Here is a 23,110-nt window from a genome sequence, read left to right as displayed (position 1 = left end):
CCATGTGGTACTACTTTTAATCATCTTGTGATTGCTAAGCAATGAATCCCAGCAGTTCATTAAGCATAGTTCTTAGACCATCCCCAAATATACAGTTTTTGTCAGATTCTAGGCCTACCCTAGCTGGTGGATTTGGAAATTACAATTATCTACAAATGTAGGGTTATACGAATTCAACAAGCAAGCAACATTTTTTTATGAGATTGTCAAAGATTACCATCTGCCTAGTGCTTGGAAATGCCTGCTTAAACCCTTCAACCCAAAACAATTGGGAAAGAACAAAATTTTGAATTAAAATAAAGCAAAAAAAAACACTACCAAAAATTAAAAGGGAAGGAAATAAAATAGATAAATATTAGTCCCAGTTGAGGTCCCAGAAAATACAGGTCTCTTCCAAAAGGCAATAAAGATTGGGTGAGGATAGGGATTAGGAGGTGACCAGAAGTCATAATTTCATCCGTCTGGTAAGAAACTGAACTTTTCTGGGTAAAAGTTTTTACCATTAGTTTTTCTAACTCATAGAAGCACTTAACACCTTTCACTAATAGCTCCTTTCCAATGAATGAGACAATTTAGATAGAAATCCAGACACAATCTCCCTGAGTCTATAATATACAGTATATCCCTGCAAAATCATAAGGCCTTCCAAATGGTTATCCAAACTTATCTGACAGTAAGTCCAGAAATCTAAATAAAAAAGAAACTAAATTCAAACTATATAGACTTTAAAAAGAGGATTTAGTATATGGGGTAAATTGGAATCAATCCTTCAAACTCTGGACAAATCTTCAGGATATTATTGGCAGTCCAAAAAAGATCCAGGTCTAGACTCACATTGACTCAGGTTCAGGCCTGGGGGTGCTTAACCTCTATAAGAAAGTAGCAGATCTTTCTCCCCAAATACTCCCTATTTATTATGACCCTTGGAGTTCCAGGAAAAATATATTTTTAAAAAATTTATTAAAGCTCTTTATCGACAAAACATATGCATGGGTAATTTTTCAGCACTGACCCTTACAAAACCTTCTGTTCCAAATTTTCCCCTCCTTCCTCCAATCCCCTCCCCTGGATGACAGGTGGTTCAAAAGATGTTAAATATATTAAAATTTATGTTAACCCCAATATATGTATACATATTTATACAGTTATCTTGCTGCACAAGAAAAATCAGATCAAGAAGGAAGAAAAAAGAAACACTTAAAAAGAAAACAAAATGCAAGCAAATAACAACAGAGAGAGAATGTTATATTGTGTTCCACACTCTGTACCTATAGTTCTCTCTCTCTGGGTGTAGATGGCTCTCTTTATCACTGAACCATTGAAATTGGTTGGAATCATCTCATTGTTGAAGAGAGCCACATCCATCAGGATTGATATAATCTTGTTGTTGCCGTGAATAATGATCTCCTGGTTCTGCTCATTTCACTCAGTATCAGTTCATGTAAGTCTCTTCAGGTCTCTCTGTATTCATCCTGCTGGTCATTTCTTACAGAACAATAATATTCCATAATATTCATATACCACAATTTATTCAGCCATTCTCCAACTGATGAGCATCCACTCAATTTCCAGTTTCTTGTCACTACAAAAGGGGCTGCCATAAACATTTTTGCACATATGGGTCCCTTTCCCTCCTTTAAGATTTCTTTGGGATATAAGCCCAGTAGTAAAACTTCTGGGTCAAAGATTATGCACAGTTTGATAACTTTTTGAGCATAGTTCCAAATTGCTCTCCAGAATGGTTGGATCCATTCACAGTTCCACCAACAATGTATCAGTGCAGGAAAAATATCTTAAGCAAAGTTTAAATATGGCTCATATCCAATATGCCCTTAACAGATAATTTCTAGAAAAGGATACTGAATATTCAAATTAGGTATTAGGCACAGGGTAGCTATTTCTTTCTCCCTCCCTCCCTCCTCCTCCATCCCTCTCCCTCCCACCCTCCTTTCCTTCCTTCCTTCCTTCCTTGCTTCCTTCCTTCCTTCCATCCATCCTTCCTTCCTTCCTTTTCTTATGTCCTTTCCTTCTTACCTTCTTTCTTTTCTTCCTCCCTTCTCCCCTTCTTTCCTTCTTTCTTTTTTCCTTCCTGTGCTCTTTCCTCTCTTCCTCTTTCCTTACCTCCTCCCTTCACTCCTTTCCATCTGTCTTTTTTCCTTCTATTCTCCTCTTCCTACTACTCATTTCCCTGGCAACGAGTATAGCAACCACTCAGGCCCAATCCTAATGCTTATCTCCATGGAAACTTTGACCTTCTTCATTTTTCCAACTAGGACCGGTTCCCTCAGCCTTGTTGGCCTTCCATTCCCCAGAGGCTCACCATTTTTATACTCTCAAACTTTCGTGATCCACTAGCACAAGATTCTACCAGTAGGAGAGATTTCAAGCTTGTGTTACCATGGCAGTCTATTTATTTCTTCTGTCACAAAAGAAATGACACAATGATCCAATCATAAATTAAAATATGTAAAACATGAAAAGTTTTATGAGTTGGATAAACAGATATTACTTTCATCTCTGATCTGTACTTCCTGTGCAAATCACACATCTAGACCTACTGGCGTGCCAGCACAAGGCTTGGGCCTTAGTCCTTCCTTTGCAAAATCCTTGGACAGGTGGTGCACATCTCTCTTGAGGAAACACTGCAGTTGCTGGAGTCACCTCTGGATGGCAATCCACACACCTGATTCTGGATTTGTTGAACTTCAAGTTCATCAATATTAGAAATATTGTTCTCAGTATTAGTGTTTAGTCTTTTGTACTCAGAGATATATAGATAGATAGATGATAGAAAGAAAAATATGCATTTATTAAGCACTTACTATGTGCTAGTCATTTTGTTAAGCACTGGGGATGCAAAAAAAAAAAAAAAAAAAAAAAAAGCCAAGTAAGACAGTCCCTGCCCTCAAGGAGTTTACAGTCTTATGGGGGAAGACAGCACTCTTTATGAGGAATTGGAAGAGGCAGGGGTGTATGCATGAGATGTCATATCTTGGAAGACAGCAAAATAAGATGAAAGGTGCAGTCTAGAAAAAAATGCAAACAAAAAACAAAAACAAACTATATAGAGACCTGATTTATAATTTTAGTTTGACTCACACAAGTAAAACTCTTCATTTCCTTTTGTGTTGCCATGTCTGCCCATAGGAAAGGAAGAAAAATCCTTCCATCCCATATGCCAGAAGTCCTAGTGAAAGTTATCAAAGATTACACCCAGATAATTAATCCTGATGATTGGCAAGGTAGTTGTGCCCTTACTGGAAGTAGAGAAAATTTTAGTAAGGATGGATTCACAAGTTGAGTTCTGTTGGAAAACTTTCTTTAAGGTGCTAGCAGAAGATTTAGACAGAAATTTCTAGCAGATATTTGTTAATGTGGGGCTGGAATTTAGGAGAAAAATTAGTGAGACCAAAATTAAGAGCAAAAGTTCTTTAGCTCTCTTAGCATGCTTAAGCAAAGGATAAGAGAATATGTCCTAAGAGGAGGAGCTAGAAGAGATCCACCTCCATACATATGGTGGATAGCTCATGCTACACAAACACTTGTGAAAAGTCTTATGTAAGTTGCCAGTCTTCTGGGAGTTTGTCCAATTCAGTCTTTTTTCTTCTCTTATTCATTTTCTCTTTTAAAAAATAAACTTTTATTTCTATGTTTAACATTGTCAATATTTAACACTCATTTTCTATCAACTCTCTCCCCACAGCCTATAAACATGAAGTCATCCCCATCCCTAAAAAAACCCTCATGACAATTTACATCTCTTTCCCTTTCATTACTAAATGATTTATAAGCATTTCTATCCACTGCCTTTATTTACTCACCACTTACTTCTCAGACCTTTGAAATCTGAATTGTGTTCCTACCCCTCTGCTGAAATTTTCTCTTGAAGATCACCAAAGATTCATTTCCATTTAGCAGCTATTTGTTAAGTACCTACTATGGGTGAGGTGCTGTTCTAGGTAGTGGTGCTATTAATTGTTAAACAGAAAGGGCTTTCTTCACCTCAATCTTCGTTGACCTCGGTTTGGCACCATCACGCTATGCTCCTTTGGCTTTCATGGCAGTGTTTTTTCCTGATCCTGATCCTATCCAGTTAATCACTCTTTTGTAATGTATGTTGTTAGATCATTATCTATCTCTAGTTCTCTAAACGTGGGAATTACCCAAGACCTTATTCCCTTTTCTCTGTATATATGATCTTTCCCCTGGTGATTTTATTTGCTTCTGTGTTGAACACTGCCAATATTTTCTTGTTTTATATATCTATTGGCTCAATTATCATCTCTACATAAATGACTCCAAAATCTATGTATCCATCTTTATCCAGCCTTTATCTCATTAATTTTTCTCCTGAACTCATGCAGGTCCCATATCACCAAGTACCTGCTAGACATTTCTATCTGAATTTTCTATTAACATCTTAAAGAAAGTTTTTCAAGAGAACTCAGCTTGTGAACCCACCCTTCCTTAAGAGTTTCTCTACTTCTGGTGAGGGTACCACCACTTTCCTAATCATGAAAGTTAACTGGGAGTTAACCTTTGATTTTTCTCTTTCTCTCATCCCACTCCCCTTGCCTAATTAGTCCCTAAATTCTACAAATTCTTCTTGTCTTTCATACCTGTGCCTTCTTCTCCATTCAAATTGTCACACTCTAGTTTAGAAAGGAGTTCATAATTCTAAGAGACTTCAATGGTCACCTAGACCAATTTATGCATGAGTAGGAAATACTACAAACAAATAGTTATAAAGTCTCCTCTTCTAAGATCTGCAATGATGGGGAGACGACCTCCTCTCAAGACAAACTCTTCTACTTTTGGATAGCTCTTGTTTTTCTCAACATTAAGCCTGAACTCACCATTTTAAAACTTTCTTAGACTCTTTTCAAATAGTTTAACACAACTATGATGTGCTTTCCACCCTTAGTTTTTATCCCTTCCTGCTTGAACATCCCAAATCCTTTTAGTTTATTCACAAATGATATAGATTTTAGTCTATCTTAGTTGCCCACATCAAGATATTCCCTAGGTTATCCTTTTTATATGGTTTCCAGAATTGTATAGTATTCCAGAATTGATCTGATGATGGCTTGGTACCATGGGACTGCTGGAACTCTGTCTTTCCAGAAATCAGCTGAAGTCAGGATCACTAAACATCTTTATTCTTGATCTTTTATGGTCAAGGTCAGGAGCTTAGGCCTAGCAACCTCACACACACCTTCCTCCCTCAAACGCCTTGTCTGTGTCTCAATTCCTACTCCTCCCACACACGTCACTTCCCCCTCTTTGTCCCACCAATCAAGTCAGCACAGAACAGCTGGGGAGGATCAACCTTCAAACAAGTTAATAGGGAACTGTCCAATTGGCAATTATCCAAGTGCATTGCTCAGTTCTAGCCCTTTACATCTCCCGCTTTCTTTTGTTTTAGAACACAGGTGGTTGCACCATCTCTGACTTTTCAGGGAGGTGAGAACCCCAAAAAGGAGGTGATCATGCCCCCCCCCTGACTTCTCAAGAGAGGAGATGAAAGCACTAAAAAGGAGATAATCATGCCCTCTCTGACATCTCAAGAAGGGAGATGAAAAGCACCAAAGGGAAGTGGGGATTGCTAGCGGGTTTCTGGGTTGAAGGGCCTTATTAGAGACAAGTATGCACAAACCCATCAGCATGGGAGTTATTACACAAGCACATAGCAATAACGCAGAGGCTATTTGTGATGACTCTCCCCATAGTCAGTGCAGACTCGATGTGGTGTAACAAACAGGAATTGTATATTCAAGTAGTAATATAACAAACAATATAAATCAACATGGTTTGTAAAAGATTTCCAGAAGTCCTAGAAGGAGGGTATGTAAACATCAGTCATACATACGCCTTCTTCAGCAACCAAGAGATAGTCCAAAACCAATCTATTGTCCATTGCTTCACGTGTTAGGGAATCCAATGATCCCCGCAAGTTTTTGAAGTCTTTTTATATGTTAGGGAATCCAATGATTCCTACAGGTTTTGAAGTCCTGCAACAGTCTTATGATGCCTCAGAAAATCCAATGATTCCTGAGGACTTTCAGTCCTACAATAGTCTTATGATGTCTCAGAGAAGCTAATGATTCCTGAGGGCTTTCAAGTCCTACAATAGTCTTATGATGTCTCAGAGAATCCAATGATTCCTGAGGGCTTTCAAGTCCTACAATAGTCTTATGATATCTCAGAGAATCCAATGATTCCTGAGGGCTTTCAAGTCCTATAATGGTCTTATCACATCTCAGAGAATCCATTAATTTCTGAGAATTTTCAAGTCCAACAGTTTTTGATGTTCATGAGTCAAATGCCATAACTGCCAGGTTCTTTCAGTGGTGGGCACAGTCAGCAACGGAACTACCTGATGTTTCTTGGGTCTTCTCCTTCGTTTCAAGGGTCTGCTCCATCTCTCTCCAATGGCCAAAGCGAATATGGCTTGTTGGCACCCATCTGATTCCTTCTCCATCTGTGGAGATACAAGCAAACCCTCTCCCCAAGCAGTTAACCTATTTGGTCCCTTCCATTCACCACTTTCTGGGTCTCTCCACATCACCTGGTGATTATCTAAAGACAGTGGAGCTGCTTGCACTGGACACTGCCCTTCCGGTGGGTTATAAAACCTGTCTGCCGGAGCCAGTGTATCTTTGTCAAAAATTTAAAAATTAATGGTATAAAGAACTAAATTTAGAAGTTCTCTAGGACTCCCCCTTTCTTTTGTCTTTGGAGGAGTGTCTTAATATCTTTGTTTCTTCTCTCTACTATTGCCTGCCCTTGAGGATTAAAGGGTATGCCCGTGGTATGTAAAATCTTATACTGTGCACAAAAGTATGCAAAATGTTTAGAAGTATATGCAGGTCCATTGTCTGTTTTTATTGCTTGTGGCACACCCATAATTGCAAATGCTTGTATAAGGAATTCAGTGACCACTCGGACTGTCTCCTTTGCTGCTGGCATTGCAAATGTGAATCCTGAAAAGGTGTCTACCACGACATGGATAAAAAATAGACGACCAAAAGATTTATAATGGGTCACATCCATTTGCCAAATTTCATTAGGTCTCAAACCACGAAGGTTCTTCCCTGGAGGGAGTATAGGAGCATGGAAAGGAAGGCAAGCTGTACAGGCTTTTACTATGCTCCTAGCTTCTTCTCTTATTATTCCAAATTGTAAACGTAAAGCTTGGGCAGCCTGATGATATTTAGAATGAGATTCTTGTGCTTCTTGAAATAAAGGAGTATTGGCCAACATGGTTAGAAGGCTATCTGCCTTTGAATTACCATCAAAAATAGGACCTGGAAGTCCACTATGGGAGTGGACATGCAAAATATAAATCTTACCTGGATGCTTTCTCACTCGCTCTTGAAGTTCCTTAAAGAGCTGATATATATTGGAGGCTATAAATTTTATTTGGGCTGTGGCAATTCTTTGTACCACACCTACTGAATAGGCTGAATCAGATATTATATTTATGTCTCCCAGATAATAAGCAATAGCTAGAATGATTGCATACAATTCATTCTGCTGAGTGGACTGAAAAAGGAGTTCTGATTACTCTCTTTATAGTTAAGTCACGAGAATGTACAGCGCAAATATTATGTTTGTATGCATCTGTAAAGATAATTGGTCCTTTAAGAGGAACTTTAGAAACCTTTTCTTCAAGAATCCATTGCCAATTATGTAACAGTCTGGTTATCTTTAATGGAGACCCGTGTGTAAAATTTGGAGCCATGGCTAATAAAATTTGCCATTTTGGGATGGTTTCACAGCACACATTAACTTGTGCATTAGTATAAAAGGTGTATATCTTGTCAGGTCTTATCCCAGATAATTGTACTGCTCGTTGAATGGCCTTTAATAAAATTCTAGCCACAAGCACTGGGTAAGGAATAAGGCTTTGTTCTGGTTGTGCTGGGAGGTTCACCCACTTTATCACACTGTCTCCTTCATGAAGGACTGCTGTGGGTGCCTCTTGTGTAGCAACAACTGATATTTCCAAGGGTTTTTGAGTGACTCTTTCAACCACATTGGATAAAGCCAGTTCAACTTGTCTCAAAGCCTCTTGAGCTTCTTTTGTAAGCTGGCATGGTGAATTTAAATCACTGTCTCCCCTTAAAATGTCATATAATGGTTGTACTTGACAGGTAGTCAAGCCTAGCACAGGACGCATCCATTGGATAACTCTTATCAATTTCTGGAAGTCATTTAAGGTGTTTAGCTTCTCTGTTCTTAAGGAGAGTTTTTGTACTGTAAGCACCTTAGGATATACTTCATATCCTAAATATTGAAAAGGAGAATGCCTTTGAATCTTTTCTGAAGCTATATGCAATTTATAATTTCTTAGTGTTTCTATGTTTTTTGGTAGACATGCTTCTAACGTTTGTTCCTCAGGTGCACACCCCAAAATATCATCCATGTAATGTAATAACATTACTTTTGGAAATGCTTTTCTTACTGGAGTAAGAACAGCAGTAACATACATTTGACACATAGTAGGGCTGTTTTTCATTCCCTGTGGCAAAACTGTCCAATTGGCAATTAGTCTCACGTGCTTCATTATCCAAGTGCATTGCTCAGCTCTAGCCCTTTACATGGGACCATGATGTCCTTATTCCTAAAAACTATGCAGCCCAGTTTGTATCAATTTTGGGGGCTCTCATTTCACTATTTTCTCAGATTGAGTTTTCAGTTCATTGACCTGATTTTTTTTTCTTTTTCCATCTTCTATTTTGTAGCTCATTTCTTAAATCCAAGTATAAGATTTTACATTTACCCTTATTAGATTTCATCTTATGAGACTTCATTCTTTAAATTAAGATCTTTTAGAACCCTAATTCTGTCATTTAATACCTTAGTTAATCCCTCTCAACATTGTACCAGCTACTATTTGATAAACATATCATCTATCTAATTTGTGAAATGTCTTTATCTTTAAGTCATTGATAAAAATGTTAAAATGGTATAGGACCAAACACACATTTTAGGGCACTTTTCTGGATGCCTACCAAGTTGACATCAAAGCATTCATTCTGAGTTTGGCCCATTCAATTAACTCTGAATATGTCTAATCATGTTATCATCTAACTTTTCAATAAGAATAGCATCAGACTTTGGCAAATACTTCTAGATAAACTATATCTAAAGCTTATATTCCCTTGACCTATTGGACTAGTAACCCTATCAAAAACAAAAAGGAAATAAAGTTAGTCTAGCAAGACCTGTTATTTATCATTGCCTCTTTTCCTAGATGTTTACCACTAGGTGTTTTCTAAATGTTATTTCTAGATAGTCATTTAATAATCCTTTTTTATAAATATCATAGAAATCAAATAAAACTCATTTGCTTATGATTTTATTCTTCCATTTTTTGGATAACTTGGTTAACTCCATTCCTGTAGTATTTCTCCTGTCCTTCATGATCTTTTAAACATCGCTGACAGTGACTTAGCAATTATACCATTCAATTCTACTATTTAAGGCTTTCCACAATCTGTTTCCAATCTAAGCTTCCAGCTTTTGTCTATATTGCTCCCATTAATACAAACTATATTCTAACTAAACTGGGCCACCAGCTGTTTCCCAAAGTCAGCATTCATTCTTCTGAATCTCTGTATTTATACAAGATGTGACCCATACCTTTCTCCCCAGCAGCCCTTCTTTTGAGAATTTTCTTTCAAAGCTCTGAAATGTTATGTCCTCTGTGGGAAAAGTCTTTCTAATCCTGCCCCTCCACTTCTGCCCACTCTTTAGAACTCTTTCCTAAGATTTAAACGTTCCTACAGCATTTTGTGTGAGCTCTCCTTTGTCCTTTTAATTCCCCATCTTGTATTTATTTGGTTTCATCTGACCACCACCTACAATACATGGTAAACTCCATACACAGACACTAATAACTAGTCTCAACTGAGATGAGGCAAATAGTCTGGTAGGCTGATTGTATCCAGAGGCCATATTTCCCTCTGGATAATGTTTTTGCATTTCTTCATTTCCTCACAATTTAACACAATGCCTAGAATATATTAAGTACTTAATAACTGCTTGCTGACTGTCTAAGTGTTCCAGAAGTAAAGAATAAATTATCTACAAAATATAAAATAAAAGAATTTTTAGTCTTTTCATTGGTCACAAATGATGCCTTTGAAATTATTTGATTTAATCAACTAAAATGGACCCATAATATACATATGAGAGAGAGAGAGAGACAAACACACACACAGAGGGAAAGACAGAGACAGAGAAACAGAAAGACAGAGAGAGAGGGAGGGAGAAAGAGACAGAGACAGAGAGAGAAAGAGAGAGAGGGAATGAGGGAGGAAGAGAGAAAGATGATAAATGAAGGTTATTCTTGGTAGAATATCTTCTATTGAGTGGACTCATATAGTTGTAACTAGAATTTCTTTCATGTGAGACAAAAACAACAGTGACACTATTATTGCACTTGAAAAGGTAGGAATTTAGCCTCATCACCCCACCCCACCCATTCCCTCTCACCCCCCTATGGAAGTTGAAGGGAAAGAAGAGAACAGAAATGGCACTCTAGAGATAACAAATATACTACATCACATCTCCAGAAATGGGAGCCTGGGGTACCAATTGCAGTAATATGGGTCTCAGGACCCTAAGGATGCAGCAGCCCAATGTAGGGCAATGAAGTAAGGTATGGAGACAGGAGTGAACACAGAAAGAAAGCATATCACCCTGTGAAAGAAGTGGAGGAAAAGCTTTTCCTCCAAATCAAGATACTCTAGATAAACTTCCATTCACTTTGTGCTGGTTAAAGACTTAGAAAAAAGATATACCAAGATCATAGAATTAAAGGACTTTTAGAGCAGACACCATCTAATTCAGCCCTCTCATTTTATAAATGAGCAAACTGAAGGGTGTAAGGGCCACAAGCCGGGGCTGAATCCACTTCTTCTGATTTCAAATGCAGTCTGTAAGAAGGGATTTTTTTCCCCCTCCATCATTCAGCAATGTAGAAACTATCATAATGAAACTATTTCTTAATATTCTCATTAAAAACATATATTTTCAGTACTGAAATTCCATGTGCCTCTGAAGTCTATGTTTTCTTTGGCACTAAATGTTTGACTAATGGTTTTATGACAAGAATAATAATTTAACATTTGGCATAGAATACAAATCCCAGATTCCATTCTCAGTTCTTTACCGATTTGCTGTGTAACCATTTTGTACCTGAGTTTCTTCATTTGTAGTTAGGATAATACTCCTTACAGAGATATTATGAAGAATGTTTAAATAATGATATATAGATGATCAATTCAAGACAAAGGATTATATTTTTTCAAATTATTGTTCAGCTTCTAGGAATATGAAAGTTTATGATTAGCATAGCTCTGCAGATATTTAAAATCTAATAATATATATCAATCATCCTATCAGTATGAATTTATTAGGTACCTAATATGTATCTGTCACTATACTAAGCATTGATATATATGTATATGTGTGTACACACACACATATACATATATTTAGATGGGATCTATAATTTCATAGGTATAGAAAACTCCCAATAAGGAAACCCACTGTATCAAAGGAGGTGGCTATTTCTGCAATTTACAGTCTTAGAGTAACCATTAAGAGGCTAAGTGTTTTGCTCAGTCACACAACCAGCATATGTTAGGGACAATACTTGACCTTCTTCCCAATTCCCAGGTCAGTTTTCTTTCTTTTTTCTTTTTCTTTTTTTCTTTTTTTTTTTTTTTTTTTTTTTTTTTTTTTTTTTTTTTTTTTTTTTTTGGTCCCTCTCAGGAGCTGAGAATTCAGAGACTAGAAAAGAAACTGTCCTTACACTGATAGAGCTTATATTCCCAAGAGGGAATATTCAGGGAATTCTTTCATGCAGCAGTAGAGGACTGAATCTAATAAATATTTCAATATATTCCAAAAGCACAGCAAAATAGCCAGCTTTGTCTATCTTTAGAATTATTCTTACTCATTAAAAGTAATGGAAACGTATCAACATTCATCTTTAATTTTTCAGTTTTGGGACTGAAAAAGAACTTAAAGTCTATCCAGTCTAACTTCTCATTTTTACACATGAGAAAACTGAAGCCTAGTGGAATGTATTGGTTTCCCAAAGTCACTCAGTAAGTTGGTGACTAAGAGAAGGACCAAGACTTAAGTTGACTCTTGGGCATGGGCTCTATTCACTAGACCAGGGACCAGATGTTGTTCCGTTAAAAAAAAAAAAAAAAAAAAAAAAGTCCCGAAAACTCTTGATTCCCTTTCCCTATTCCCAGATGTCCAGATTTGGATTAACTCCTATTAAATAAATAAAGCCTACAGTGGATTTATTTATTTATTTATTTTCTAATTAAGCTTTTTTTTTTCTCTCCCACTCACCTTCCCTAACCTCATCATAAAAAGAGAAAACAAAATTCTTGCGACTCTAAATGCAAAGTCCGTTCCAAAATGTACACATCTCCAGATGTCATATCATGTAATGACATGAGCCCTTTGAGGGGAGAGTCCGTGTCTGCAATATTGTAAAGGCAAACAAGTTTGAAAGCGTTGAGAACTACAGTGATTTTGACATTCTTCTTTTTCTAGGTCTCTTTCCCCAAAATCCCTGGAATCTCTTCACAAGGTCTCTGTCTCTCTGTCTCTGTCTCTGTCTCTGTCTCTGTCTCTGTCTCTGTCTCTCTCTCTCTCTCTCTCTCTCTCTCTCTCTCTCTCTCTCTCTCTCTCTCTCTCTCTCTCTCTCTCTCTGTCTCTCTCTCTCTCTCTCTCTCTCTCTCTCTCTCTCTCTCTCTCTCTCTCTCTCTCTCTCTCTCTCTCTCTCTCTCTCTCTCCCTCTCTCCCTCTCTCCCTCTCTCTCTCCCTCCCTTCACCCCCCTCCCCACCACCAGAACCTCCCACTCTCCTATTGCATGTCAGAAGCAGCACACGCTGTTCCCTTCCAGGGGGCTCCAGGGACCCCCACACTGGCTCCTGCGCGCGAGCCCGCTCGGGCTCCCCTGCAGCCCCACACAGACGCTGCGTCCCCTCTCGTTGGCAGTTCGCTATCCCCCTCGATTCCCCCTCTCCTCCGGGCTCCCTGAGGCATTTGGAGGCTCCCACCGTCGGCTCCAAATGTTTTCCATATTTGTTCAGCCTCCGCGATTCAAATACCGGGAGCGGCTCAGCCTGCGCCCGACCCAGTGAGTTCCCGGGGGCCCCGCAGCCCACCCATCCGCCGGTCATGGGCCAGGACGAGCAGCCACCAGCCCCCAACGCTCCCCAAGGCAAATCGAGGCTGGGGCCGTCGGCGCCCGCCGGGGGACGGGGCACCGCCTCCGGGGCCCAGAGCGGCCCGGGGCCGAAGAAAGGCAAAGGGGACCCCAAAGCGTGCGGGGAGGAGGAAGCCCGGACTTGCTGTGGCTGCCGTTTCCCGCTGCTGCTCGCCCTGTTGCAGCTGGCCTTAGGCATCGCTGTGACAGCTGTGGGCTTTGTTATGGCAGGCGTGAGCTCTTCCCTGCTAGTCAGAGATACTCCATTTTGGGCTGGGATCATTGTAAGCATAAAGTCTGTTTTCCCTCAGTGCGTTTGCCAGACATGAATGCAAAGCTGCATGGTACATTCAGACTAACCGAACTTGCATGCCCGCCGCCGCCCCAGATCCGAGCTCCTCTAACTCGCATCCCGCCGGGGGATTAGACCTGATTGCCTCTGTCGTGGGGGAGCTGCCGGGGATCCACTCCCTGGCTGGTTTCCTTGAGTGTCAACAAGATGCCTGAATAGAATGTCGGGAACTATGCGTGTAGCTGACACCCGGGGCATATCGATTGATCCCACTGAATCTTCTCAACAGCTACAGCAAGTTGGTTTTTTGTTGTTTGTTGTTCTCTTCCCCCCCTCCCTAACGGGCCCCTCCTTCGAGTTAGACCCCAGTGACAAAATAACAGTTCTAATAAGTACATTTGGTAAAGGCAGGTCCAGAGAAGGACGGTCCTCGGACCTTCCACAGCGGGTAGCAACTCAATTTTTAAAAAGCTCCAAACCGGAGATGAAGTGACTTGTTTTAAATTTTGTCAGCCCAAGCTGGGGAATGTGTGCTGTAACTCGGCGGAACAGAGCCACATTTCACCAAAACCTCTGGGATGAATCACGGGTGGAATTACTGGCAGAAGTATATTTGGGACTTTGTATGTACGTTATGCATGCGTATTGAGCTAAATACTACACACCCATTAATAGAGTTCTATCTTGCTTAAATGCACATGCCTGGAATGACTACATTGTGTCTTCATTTCTAATTTTGTATTCCTTTCTAATCACATTTTTCAATCTATTTTTAAAAGTAGTTCATATTAAATGAATAAATTTATTCTTACACATAAATTTGAAAAGTTTCAATAAACCAAATCAGTTAAATATGATAACTTTAGCTCTAAGACAGCATTTAAAGCCCTAATAGTGATCTATTAGGTGCACATCATTAAAGGTGTAGATGATGCAAATCATTACTGCTTTGAAGTTGATTTGAACTCATGAACTCTTAGTTTTCTTTATTAAATCATCTACCACTGATAAGTATTCAACTTGTATGCTAAGAGGTCTCAAAAAAAGAAGTTTTGGAAGTAAAGTGACTTATAAGAATTAACCTCTGTACCAATATCCATGATAGAGGCGATCACTTCATTAGATATTCAAAATACTAAGAAAATAAAAAGTCTTTGCTATAAGATTTCAGAAGCTTAAAAATAATAGACAAGAGACTTCAGATAAAGGTAGGAATTGTACTCTTGATTCTGTCACTAAATTTTTAACTTTTGGCAAGACGTCTTATACTCTGTGGGCCTCAGTTTCCTTATTTTACAAAGAGGAGATAGCATCAGATGATTTCGAAGGTTATTTTTAGATCTCAAGTCCTTTGAATCTATAGATGAAGAATATGTAAGAACACAATTTCCAGTCTCTTTTTTTTTTTCCAGCACTATCTAAAAATTTCAGTCCTCAAAAATTGAAAAAAAAAAAAAAAAAAAGAATTAGAAAGGATATCTAACATCACATTCAAGTCACATTCTCTAAAATGTGAATTATAACATTCCAAGATTTAGGTAATTTTCTTAACCAACATTGTCATAATTTTTAAAAGCATGTATTTAACTATTAATTGCATGGAGTTATAATAGATGTGGTAAAATAACTTTGAAACTTTGATTCTTTCAAAATGTGCATTTCTAGTGATTTTTTTTTAGTTTAAAGTACCATACTCTCAAAAGAATTGCTTTGAGGAGAATAATCTACTGGTAATACTCAAAAACTCGTGAAGATTGCTTTGAAGGCATTTTAGCACAAATATAGCATGACCCTGGGACGGACGGTAGTCCAAATATGCTTGTTAACAGACCTTGCAACATTGCCACTATGAGTTCACCTTTCCTTACACTTCAGCCACTACTCCTGGCTTTCCAGGAAGGAAGGAGGATGGAAAATTAGTAGTATCCATTTCCTAGGAGTAGGCCTCTGTGAGTGAGTTTTTACTAAATAAGTTGTAAGTGGCTCGATCTTATCACTGGTCTTGTAGAAGTCATTAGACTTGTTTCATTCCTGACTGGTCTGAAGCAGAGGAAAATATTTTCATTTAATCCTTCCTACTATTTCTACTTTATTTTCAGGATGGGCTTTATCCTAATATTAACTAAAATGTAAAGGGGACTGTCAAGCAGTTTATGTATTATAGTTTTTCTTTAGTTATTTAGTCATGTCTGACTCTTCATGACCCTATAGCACACCAGGTCCTTCATTGTCCATGGGATTTTCTTGGCAAAGATACTGGATTGGTTTGCCATTTCTTTCTCCAGTGGATCACCTTTGTCAGAACTCTCCACAATGACCTATTTTGAGTAACCCTACATGGTGTGGTTCATAATTTCATTGAGCTATACAAGCCCCTCTACTACAACAAAGTAGAAAAGTTTATGTGTGGTTCACCCTAAAATATCCTGGGATGATACAACAATGAATTTAGGAAAGAGCCATCCAAATCATCTCTGCCATTTTAGGAAATGAGCTGATCCAAATTTCTAGAGAATAGTGTTAGCCAAACTCAAAGAATTAAGACAAAACCAAATCATTCTAAAGAAGTCAAATTTTTAACTTGTCAGTTTAATGGACCTCTAAGCCCCAATTAATAGTTTGTTATGCCTTTCCTCCTGGTTTCTGTGTATTTGTTTTGTTTCTTGTTGCAAACAGATTACCATAACTCCATTGACATCCTTGAATAATATTTCTACAATGTTCCATGTCTGTCCAGCAATATTATTGTAATCATGTGTGAGAAACTAGCTCCAATGGTGCAAATCAGCAATTTGTCTATACCTTATAGTTTCAGTTAGTGTCTGAAGTTTAAAGTGACTCACTGGTGCTCACACAACTAATATGTTTCAGAAGCAGGATTTAAAGACAGGTCTTTCTGACTCCAACACCAATCTTCTCTCAGATATACCATGGTGACTTCCAAATACTTTGTATTATTCAAAAATTCCACCTTATCACTGGTCTTGTAGAAGTCATTAGACTTGTTTCATTCCTAAGATTGGTCTGAAACAGGAAAATATTTTAGTTTAATCCTTCCTTCTATCTCTACTTTATTTTCAGGATGAGCTTTATTCTGTATATTATTAGGAAGTATTAAGCATAGAAGTGGCATAAAGAAATATCATGTGCAATTATTAGGCTCCCCTGACAGTTACAGTAAATGGTTATTTTTAGATTAAGCCATATACATAGAAATAGCAGAAACCATTTTAACTTCACAATTTCTAAAATATGCCTTTGATACCAGAAGTTAGAAAAGAAAGGAAAGAATAGAAGCTATGCAAAAGATAGAATATATATATACATATATATATATATATTTAAAGCTTTTGTATGATCATCTTTATTCACTATCTATTTTAATGGGTTATTACTTATTCACGGATTATGGATTATGATTCTGACCATGACAACATTGTAAAGAAGAGATAAGCCCTTTTGAAGATAAATTTGGTGCAATCAGAGAATCATAGAAAATCAAGGTTTTTCTCAGAATTTCATTCTATTAATAAATTAAGTAGTTGGGTCTAAAGAGTGTACATTAAAGTCCACTCACTATTCAAAAGTTTGTTGGATAAAACCATATCTGGATTGTGTGCTCTTTTATAACAATGTAACCCAAAATCAAAAGGATAGGGAACTCCAATTTTATTTTTTTAATTTCACTGTTTATTCTAATTGAGAGTTCAGTATTTGAGAATAGATTTCATGGGGCTGTTATTGCTTCAGAAGGTTTCTAAAATAACCTATTAGTATTCTAAAATAAAGTCACAGAACTGGAAAAAAAACAGAAGAGATCATCAGTCTTCTTTAGTTATATATTCTTATCACATCTGTCAGCAGCAAATACTTCTTATTAAAGAGTTTTACCCATACACATATTTTAAAAGCCCATTTACCTTTCATAATCATTTTAAATGATGTATTTTCTTTGGTATCTTCACATTAAATCATTTTTCAGAGTACACATATTTCTTAGTCCTAGACTAAAAATTGGTGGTGGTTTTTTAGTGCATGTCAGTTTTTTGCACTAAATAGTGAACTTCTGTGAGAAAAAAAGAAATTCCTTTAAAGCTAAGATGAATTGCCTTGTGTTTTTTTTCATCCTCACAAAACCTCACCATAAACTAACAACTTTATTTGTTCCATATGCCCTTTCTTCAGCTTATTATTTTTTTTAACTTTAGGAGTTCAGCTAAGAATTTTGATTTTTTTTCAGATATATAGCAACATATTACATTTCTAGAGACAGATATAACCTCCTTAAAAAAAGCCAAATATATGAAATCTGAACCTACAGAATCACTAGTCTCTTTATAAAAATAATCGAACCATAGACAAGTTTAAGTAGCAACCTCTCATAGTTCATTTAAAATAATTTCAAAAATTAAATATCTATATGACTTTTCAGGTATACTTTTTATTCATAAACAAATATCTATACAGTCCCATGATCTGATTAAAGATGGGATCACATAAATTACCTACAATTTTGGAGAAATTAAGTGATATTTTTTAGTTAAGTGACTTGGTTACTGTCAACAACATGGGAGAAACAAAGAAAAATTGCATGAAAGTTTGGGTTGGTCCTTTGGCAAATCAATAATCTATTCCAAAGAATCAGTGATAGTCCCTAGGTTGTACATGGGCATGACTGCAAGAATTATGGTGCCCTAGTCAACATTAAGGAAGTTTCAAGGAAAGACAGGTTTTGTGGGAAGAGAATGAATGCTGTTTTGGATATGCTAAATTTAAGATGTCTATTGGACAGTTAGGAAGGGATATATAGCAAATAACTGATAATGTGAGTCTGAAGTTCAGGACAGAGATGAAAGCTGGATATATAAATTTAAGAGTCATCCATATTACGATATATTTGAATTCATGTAAGTTGATTAAAGCTCCCAAAGAACTCTTTCTTTGGTATTTCCACAACAGAATGAAAATAAAGAAATAAAAAGGGTCCAACACAAAGATCACATACAACACAAAGGAAGTTGGAGATGAACAATGAACAAAGGATATTGAGAAATAGTTATAGAGTTAAGAATATTAGGAGAATGTACCACCATGTTCAGGAGGAAAGGGCACTCAATAATGTTAAACAAGATCATGGAGGCTAATGACTTTTTAAAAAGATCATCAGGTTGGCCAGTTAAATTGTTGGTAACCTCTGAAAAAAGCTGTTTCAACAAAACAGACTGAAACACAAGCCAGATTACAAGAGAATTGCAAGAGTGGGTGGTAAGGAAATTAAGGCAGCAAAGAAAGATGATTTTTTTTTTTTTTTCAAGTTTGGCTTTGATAGAGAGGAAAGCAATAGGATGATAGCTTGGGGAAATAGAGTCAAGTAAGGTTGTTGCTGTTTCAGGAAAGGCAGAAAGGGAAGACCTAAACTTATGGGAAAATGTAACAAAGAGAGAAAAGGGAGATCTTGAAGAAAATGGTATGGGATGGAACTGATGACATAGGAAAATAGATTGATCTTGGCAAGAAAGGCTTCCCTTTCTCACTGATAGGAGTAGTGGAATAATGGAGAAGTGAAGACAGATTGAAAGGACTTTTGGAGAGAGAGAGAGAGAGAGAAAAAAGAGAGAGAGAGAGAGAGAGAGAGAGAGAGAGAGAGAGAGAGAGAGAGAGAGAGAGAGAGAGAACATTTAAAGCAGAGAATTTCTGTATTATTAACAAAGTAGGAAATAAAGACTCCTCTTGGAGAAATTGAAATGGAGGAGGTATCAGGGTCTTGAAAAGAGAAGAGAACCTTTAAAACAGTTGTTTTGTAAAATGTGAGTCTAGGATGAGTATAATTTTTCTGTGTAGTCCATGTAGTCATAAAGAACCAGTTGAAATTAGACAACATAAATTTTTTTGTGGATACAAGTGACATGATGTATAACTCCTTACATTAGTACTTAGAAGTATGTGAGGAGGAAGAGAGAATCAACAAGCCATTCATTTAATTAATCAATGAAGATTTATTCAGTACCCACTAAGAGTTAAGCACTAGGGATGCAAAGACAAAAATAAAATGTTCATGCTCTTGGAAAGTCTTCAGCATAGTATAGGGGAGAGGTTGATGCAGAGTTCAGGAATGGATAGGCATGAATGATGTTGGGAAATGAGTTATGGAGAAAAGTATATAGCTGAAATGGATCAAGATTAGGAAGAGAATAAGTGATACCAGAGCAGGAGTATTAGATTAATAAGAATAGAGGGGCTAAAAATTGTAATTAGAGAAATGAAAAGGTTTTGAAGGAGTGAGATAGAGAGAGAAATAGAAGGGCAAAGAGATTATCATGGTCAGAGTAGAATTTCTGATTTCAGAAATATAGACATGAAATACTTATGAGTGATAGGGAGATATAAGATATGGCAATGTGTGCTGTAGATAATAGGAGCTAAATTAATTGCTAAATTAGGAAGCCAGCAAGTTGGATTGAACATTTATGTATATATTGGAAATAAGTGCAAAAGATGTGGCAGTAGTCAATAGAACTTGGCAACTAATTGGAGATGGGGGGTGAAAGAGTGAGAAAATTAAAGATAAGATTTTGAGCTTGGATGATTGAGAGGATTGTGGTGATTAAAAACATCAGGAATGTTGGATGGAGCAGCAATTTGATGGGGAATATGATGAACTCAACTTTGTGTTATCTGAAGAAGTGCTGGCTGATGATCTACGTGGAGCTGTCCAACAAGCAAATGAAAATGGACAGGTATCCACACTTCATACTATTTACACCTAGTCCTTAAATCTTCAGAACTTCTTTTTTGCCTGATTTAGCCCAGCATGTCCCTCCAGGTTGTAGAAAGAGATTATGGCTGAATATATTTATTTTTATGTCATCTGTATAAAGGTGATAATTGAATTCACAGGAGTAATGAAAAGGGAAAGAGGTATAGGGCAGAACCTTGGAGGACGCCAATACAGACTGGAAGTAAATATTGAATCAAAGAAGGAGAATAAAAAGAAGCAGCCATGAAGTTGGGAGGACAACGAGGAAAAGGACAGTGTCAGAGAAGTCAGGGGAAATTGAAAGCATTCAGAAGGAGGGGTGCTGATTAAAATTGTTTTGTTTTTTTTAAACTTAGCCTCTACTGATAGGGAATTTACTACATCTCAAAGTAATCCATTCCATATTGGAATAATATAAATATGGCTGACACTTTAAAGAAAATTCTTATACTTGGGTGAAGTTATTTGGTTGATAATAAGATGTATTAGAAGGTATTAAAAGTAGATGACCAATCTTTAATTGTATTTAATGGAAATTTATTAATTATATGGCATAGTAATTAGAGTGTCAGTCCTGGAGTCCAGAAAACAAGTTCAAATCTGACCTCAAATGCTGCCTTGTGATCCTGGGAAAGCCACTTAACTCTGTTTGCCTCAGTTTCCTCATCTGTTAAATGAACTGGAGAAGGAAATGGCAATGTATTTCCACATTTTAGCCAAGAAAACTCCAAATGGGGTTATGAAGAGTTGAACATGATTGAAACAACTATATAACAATACTGAGTTAGCTTCTAATTCTAAGATTTTGACTAAAACAATAGTAATCTGAAACAGCTTATAAAATATGCAGAACCAATTGAGAGTTGTGGGGGATTATGGTATAGTGGCTGTCAAAAGAGGCTATTTGGAAATTATCTTTAAAATGAGAATGCTTTTTGTTAGATCCCCCCCTTTTATGTCTAAAATATAACAAAAAGCCATAAGAGCCTTATGTCTAGGCTCTAAAGAAGTCAATGCAGTGCTTAATTTGATTATGATCTTTTCCTTGGTTGTTTTACATGAGGTTCTCTTCAAGAGATTTCTCTACTATTTTTTTTTTGCCCTACGGTGAAGCACTGTATCACAGAAAATAGAGATCTAGATGAGAAGCCAGGAAAATGTGGGTTCAAGTGGGTTCACCTGACATATATAGGTTTTTGTGGTCCTGATCACATCATTAAGTTTCTTAGTGATTTGGACTGTATAGGTCTGTAACTTGCATTAAAATATTAAATATTAAAATGTATAAATGTAGAGAATTTCATTACCAGGAATTTTTTCCTACTAATTAAGTCACAGGTTTAGTCACTGGCTTTAGTGCAGATATCTGATATTTGAGCAAACATGAGGACTTAATTTTTAAATTTTTTGAAAATTTTATTCTTTATTGAAAATTCTAGGGGCAGCTAGGTGGTGCAGTGGATAGAGCACCAGCCTTAAATTCAGGAGGACCTGAGTTCTAATTTGGTCTCAGACACTTAACACTTCCTAGCTGTGTGACCCTGGGCAAGTCACTTAACCCCAGCTTCAAAAAAAAAATAAATTCTAATACAAAGAATGTAGGGCTAAGCAAACTTTGTACTTCCCATACATAATTGTAAACCTCTTTACACAAAACAGTGTTGCTTCATAGCTCCTATCAAAGTAATTATCCCATATAACGGTTTTCAGAAAAATAAAGTTAAGTGTATTTTTTTTTAATTTTTTATTTTATTTTATAATTATAACATTTTTTGACAGTACATATGCATGGGTAATTTTTTACAACATTATCCCTTGCACTTACTTCTATTCAGATTTTTTCCCTTCCTCCCCCAACCCCCTCCCCCTGATGGCAAGCAGTCTTATATATGTTAAATATATTACAGTATAATTTAGATACAATATATGTGTGTAGAACCGAATTTTTTGTTGCACAGGAAGAATTGGATTCAGAAGGTAAAAATAACAGTTTACATTCATTTCCCAGTCCTTTTCTGGATGTAGCTGGTTCTGTCCATCATTAATCAATTGGAATTGGATTAGCTCTTCTCTATGTTGAAGAAATCCACTTCCATCAGCATACATCCTCGTACAGTATCATTGTTGAAGTGTATAATGATCTTCTGGTTCTGCTCGTTTCACTCAGCATCAGTTGATGTAAGTCTCTCCAAGCCTCTCTGTATTTCTCCTGTTGGTCATTTCTTATAGAACAGTAATATTCCATAACATTCATATACCATAGTTTACCCAACCATTCTCCAATTGATGGACATCCATTCATCTTCCAGCTTCTAGCCACTATGAAAAGGGCTGCCACAAACATTTTGGCACATACAGGACCCTTTCCCTTCTCTAGTAGTTCCTTGGGGTATAAGCCCAGTAGTAGTATGGCTGGGTCAAAGGGTATGCACATTTTGATAACTTTTTGGGCATAATTCCAGATTGCTCTCCAGAATGGTTGGATTCTTTCACAACTCCACCAACAATGCATCAGTGTCCCAGTTTTCCCACAGCCCCTCCAACATTCATCGTTATTTGTTCCTGTCATTTTAGCCAATCTGACAGGTGTGTAATGATACCTCAGAGTAGTCTTAATTTGCATTTCTCTGATCAATAGTGATTTGGAACACTCTTTCATATGAGTGGAAATAGTTTTAATTTCATCATCTGAAAATTGTCTGTTCATATCCTTTGACCATTTATCAATTGGAGAATGGCTTGATTTCTTATAAATTAAAGTCAATTCTCTGTATATTTTGGAGATGAGGCCTTTATCAGAACCTTTAACTGTAA

General features: G+C 37.1%; 1 protein-coding gene across 4 annotated transcripts in view; it reads left to right on the top strand.

Annotated features, from left to right (window-relative positions):
• Positions 1–23,110, top strand: part of SSPN (sarcospan) — a 103,110-nt gene that overhangs the window by 39,943 nt on the left and 40,057 nt on the right. Inside the window, exon 1 of one of the 4 annotated variants that reach the window (XM_074268791.1) lies at positions 12,890–13,531. The exons of 1 other annotated variant lie outside the window; for it this stretch is intronic. In XM_074268791.1, the coding sequence (XP_074124892.1) occupies positions 13,220–13,531 (312 nt within the window). In that variant the 5' untranslated portion in view covers positions 12,890–13,219. Of the gene's footprint in view, positions 1–12,889; positions 13,838–23,110 lie in introns of those variants that run through there. 2 more of the 4 variants (XM_074268794.1, XM_074268792.1) reach the window with 2 other exon arrangements.

This window comes from Sminthopsis crassicaudata, chromosome 5, assembly GCF_048593235.1.
Source record: "Sminthopsis crassicaudata isolate SCR6 chromosome 5, ASM4859323v1, whole genome shotgun sequence".
NCBI lineage: Eukaryota > Metazoa > Chordata > Mammalia > Dasyuromorphia > Dasyuridae > Sminthopsis > Sminthopsis crassicaudata.
Note: the sequence above shows the minus strand (reverse complement) of the source record. Positions and strands in the feature narration are given on the sequence as shown.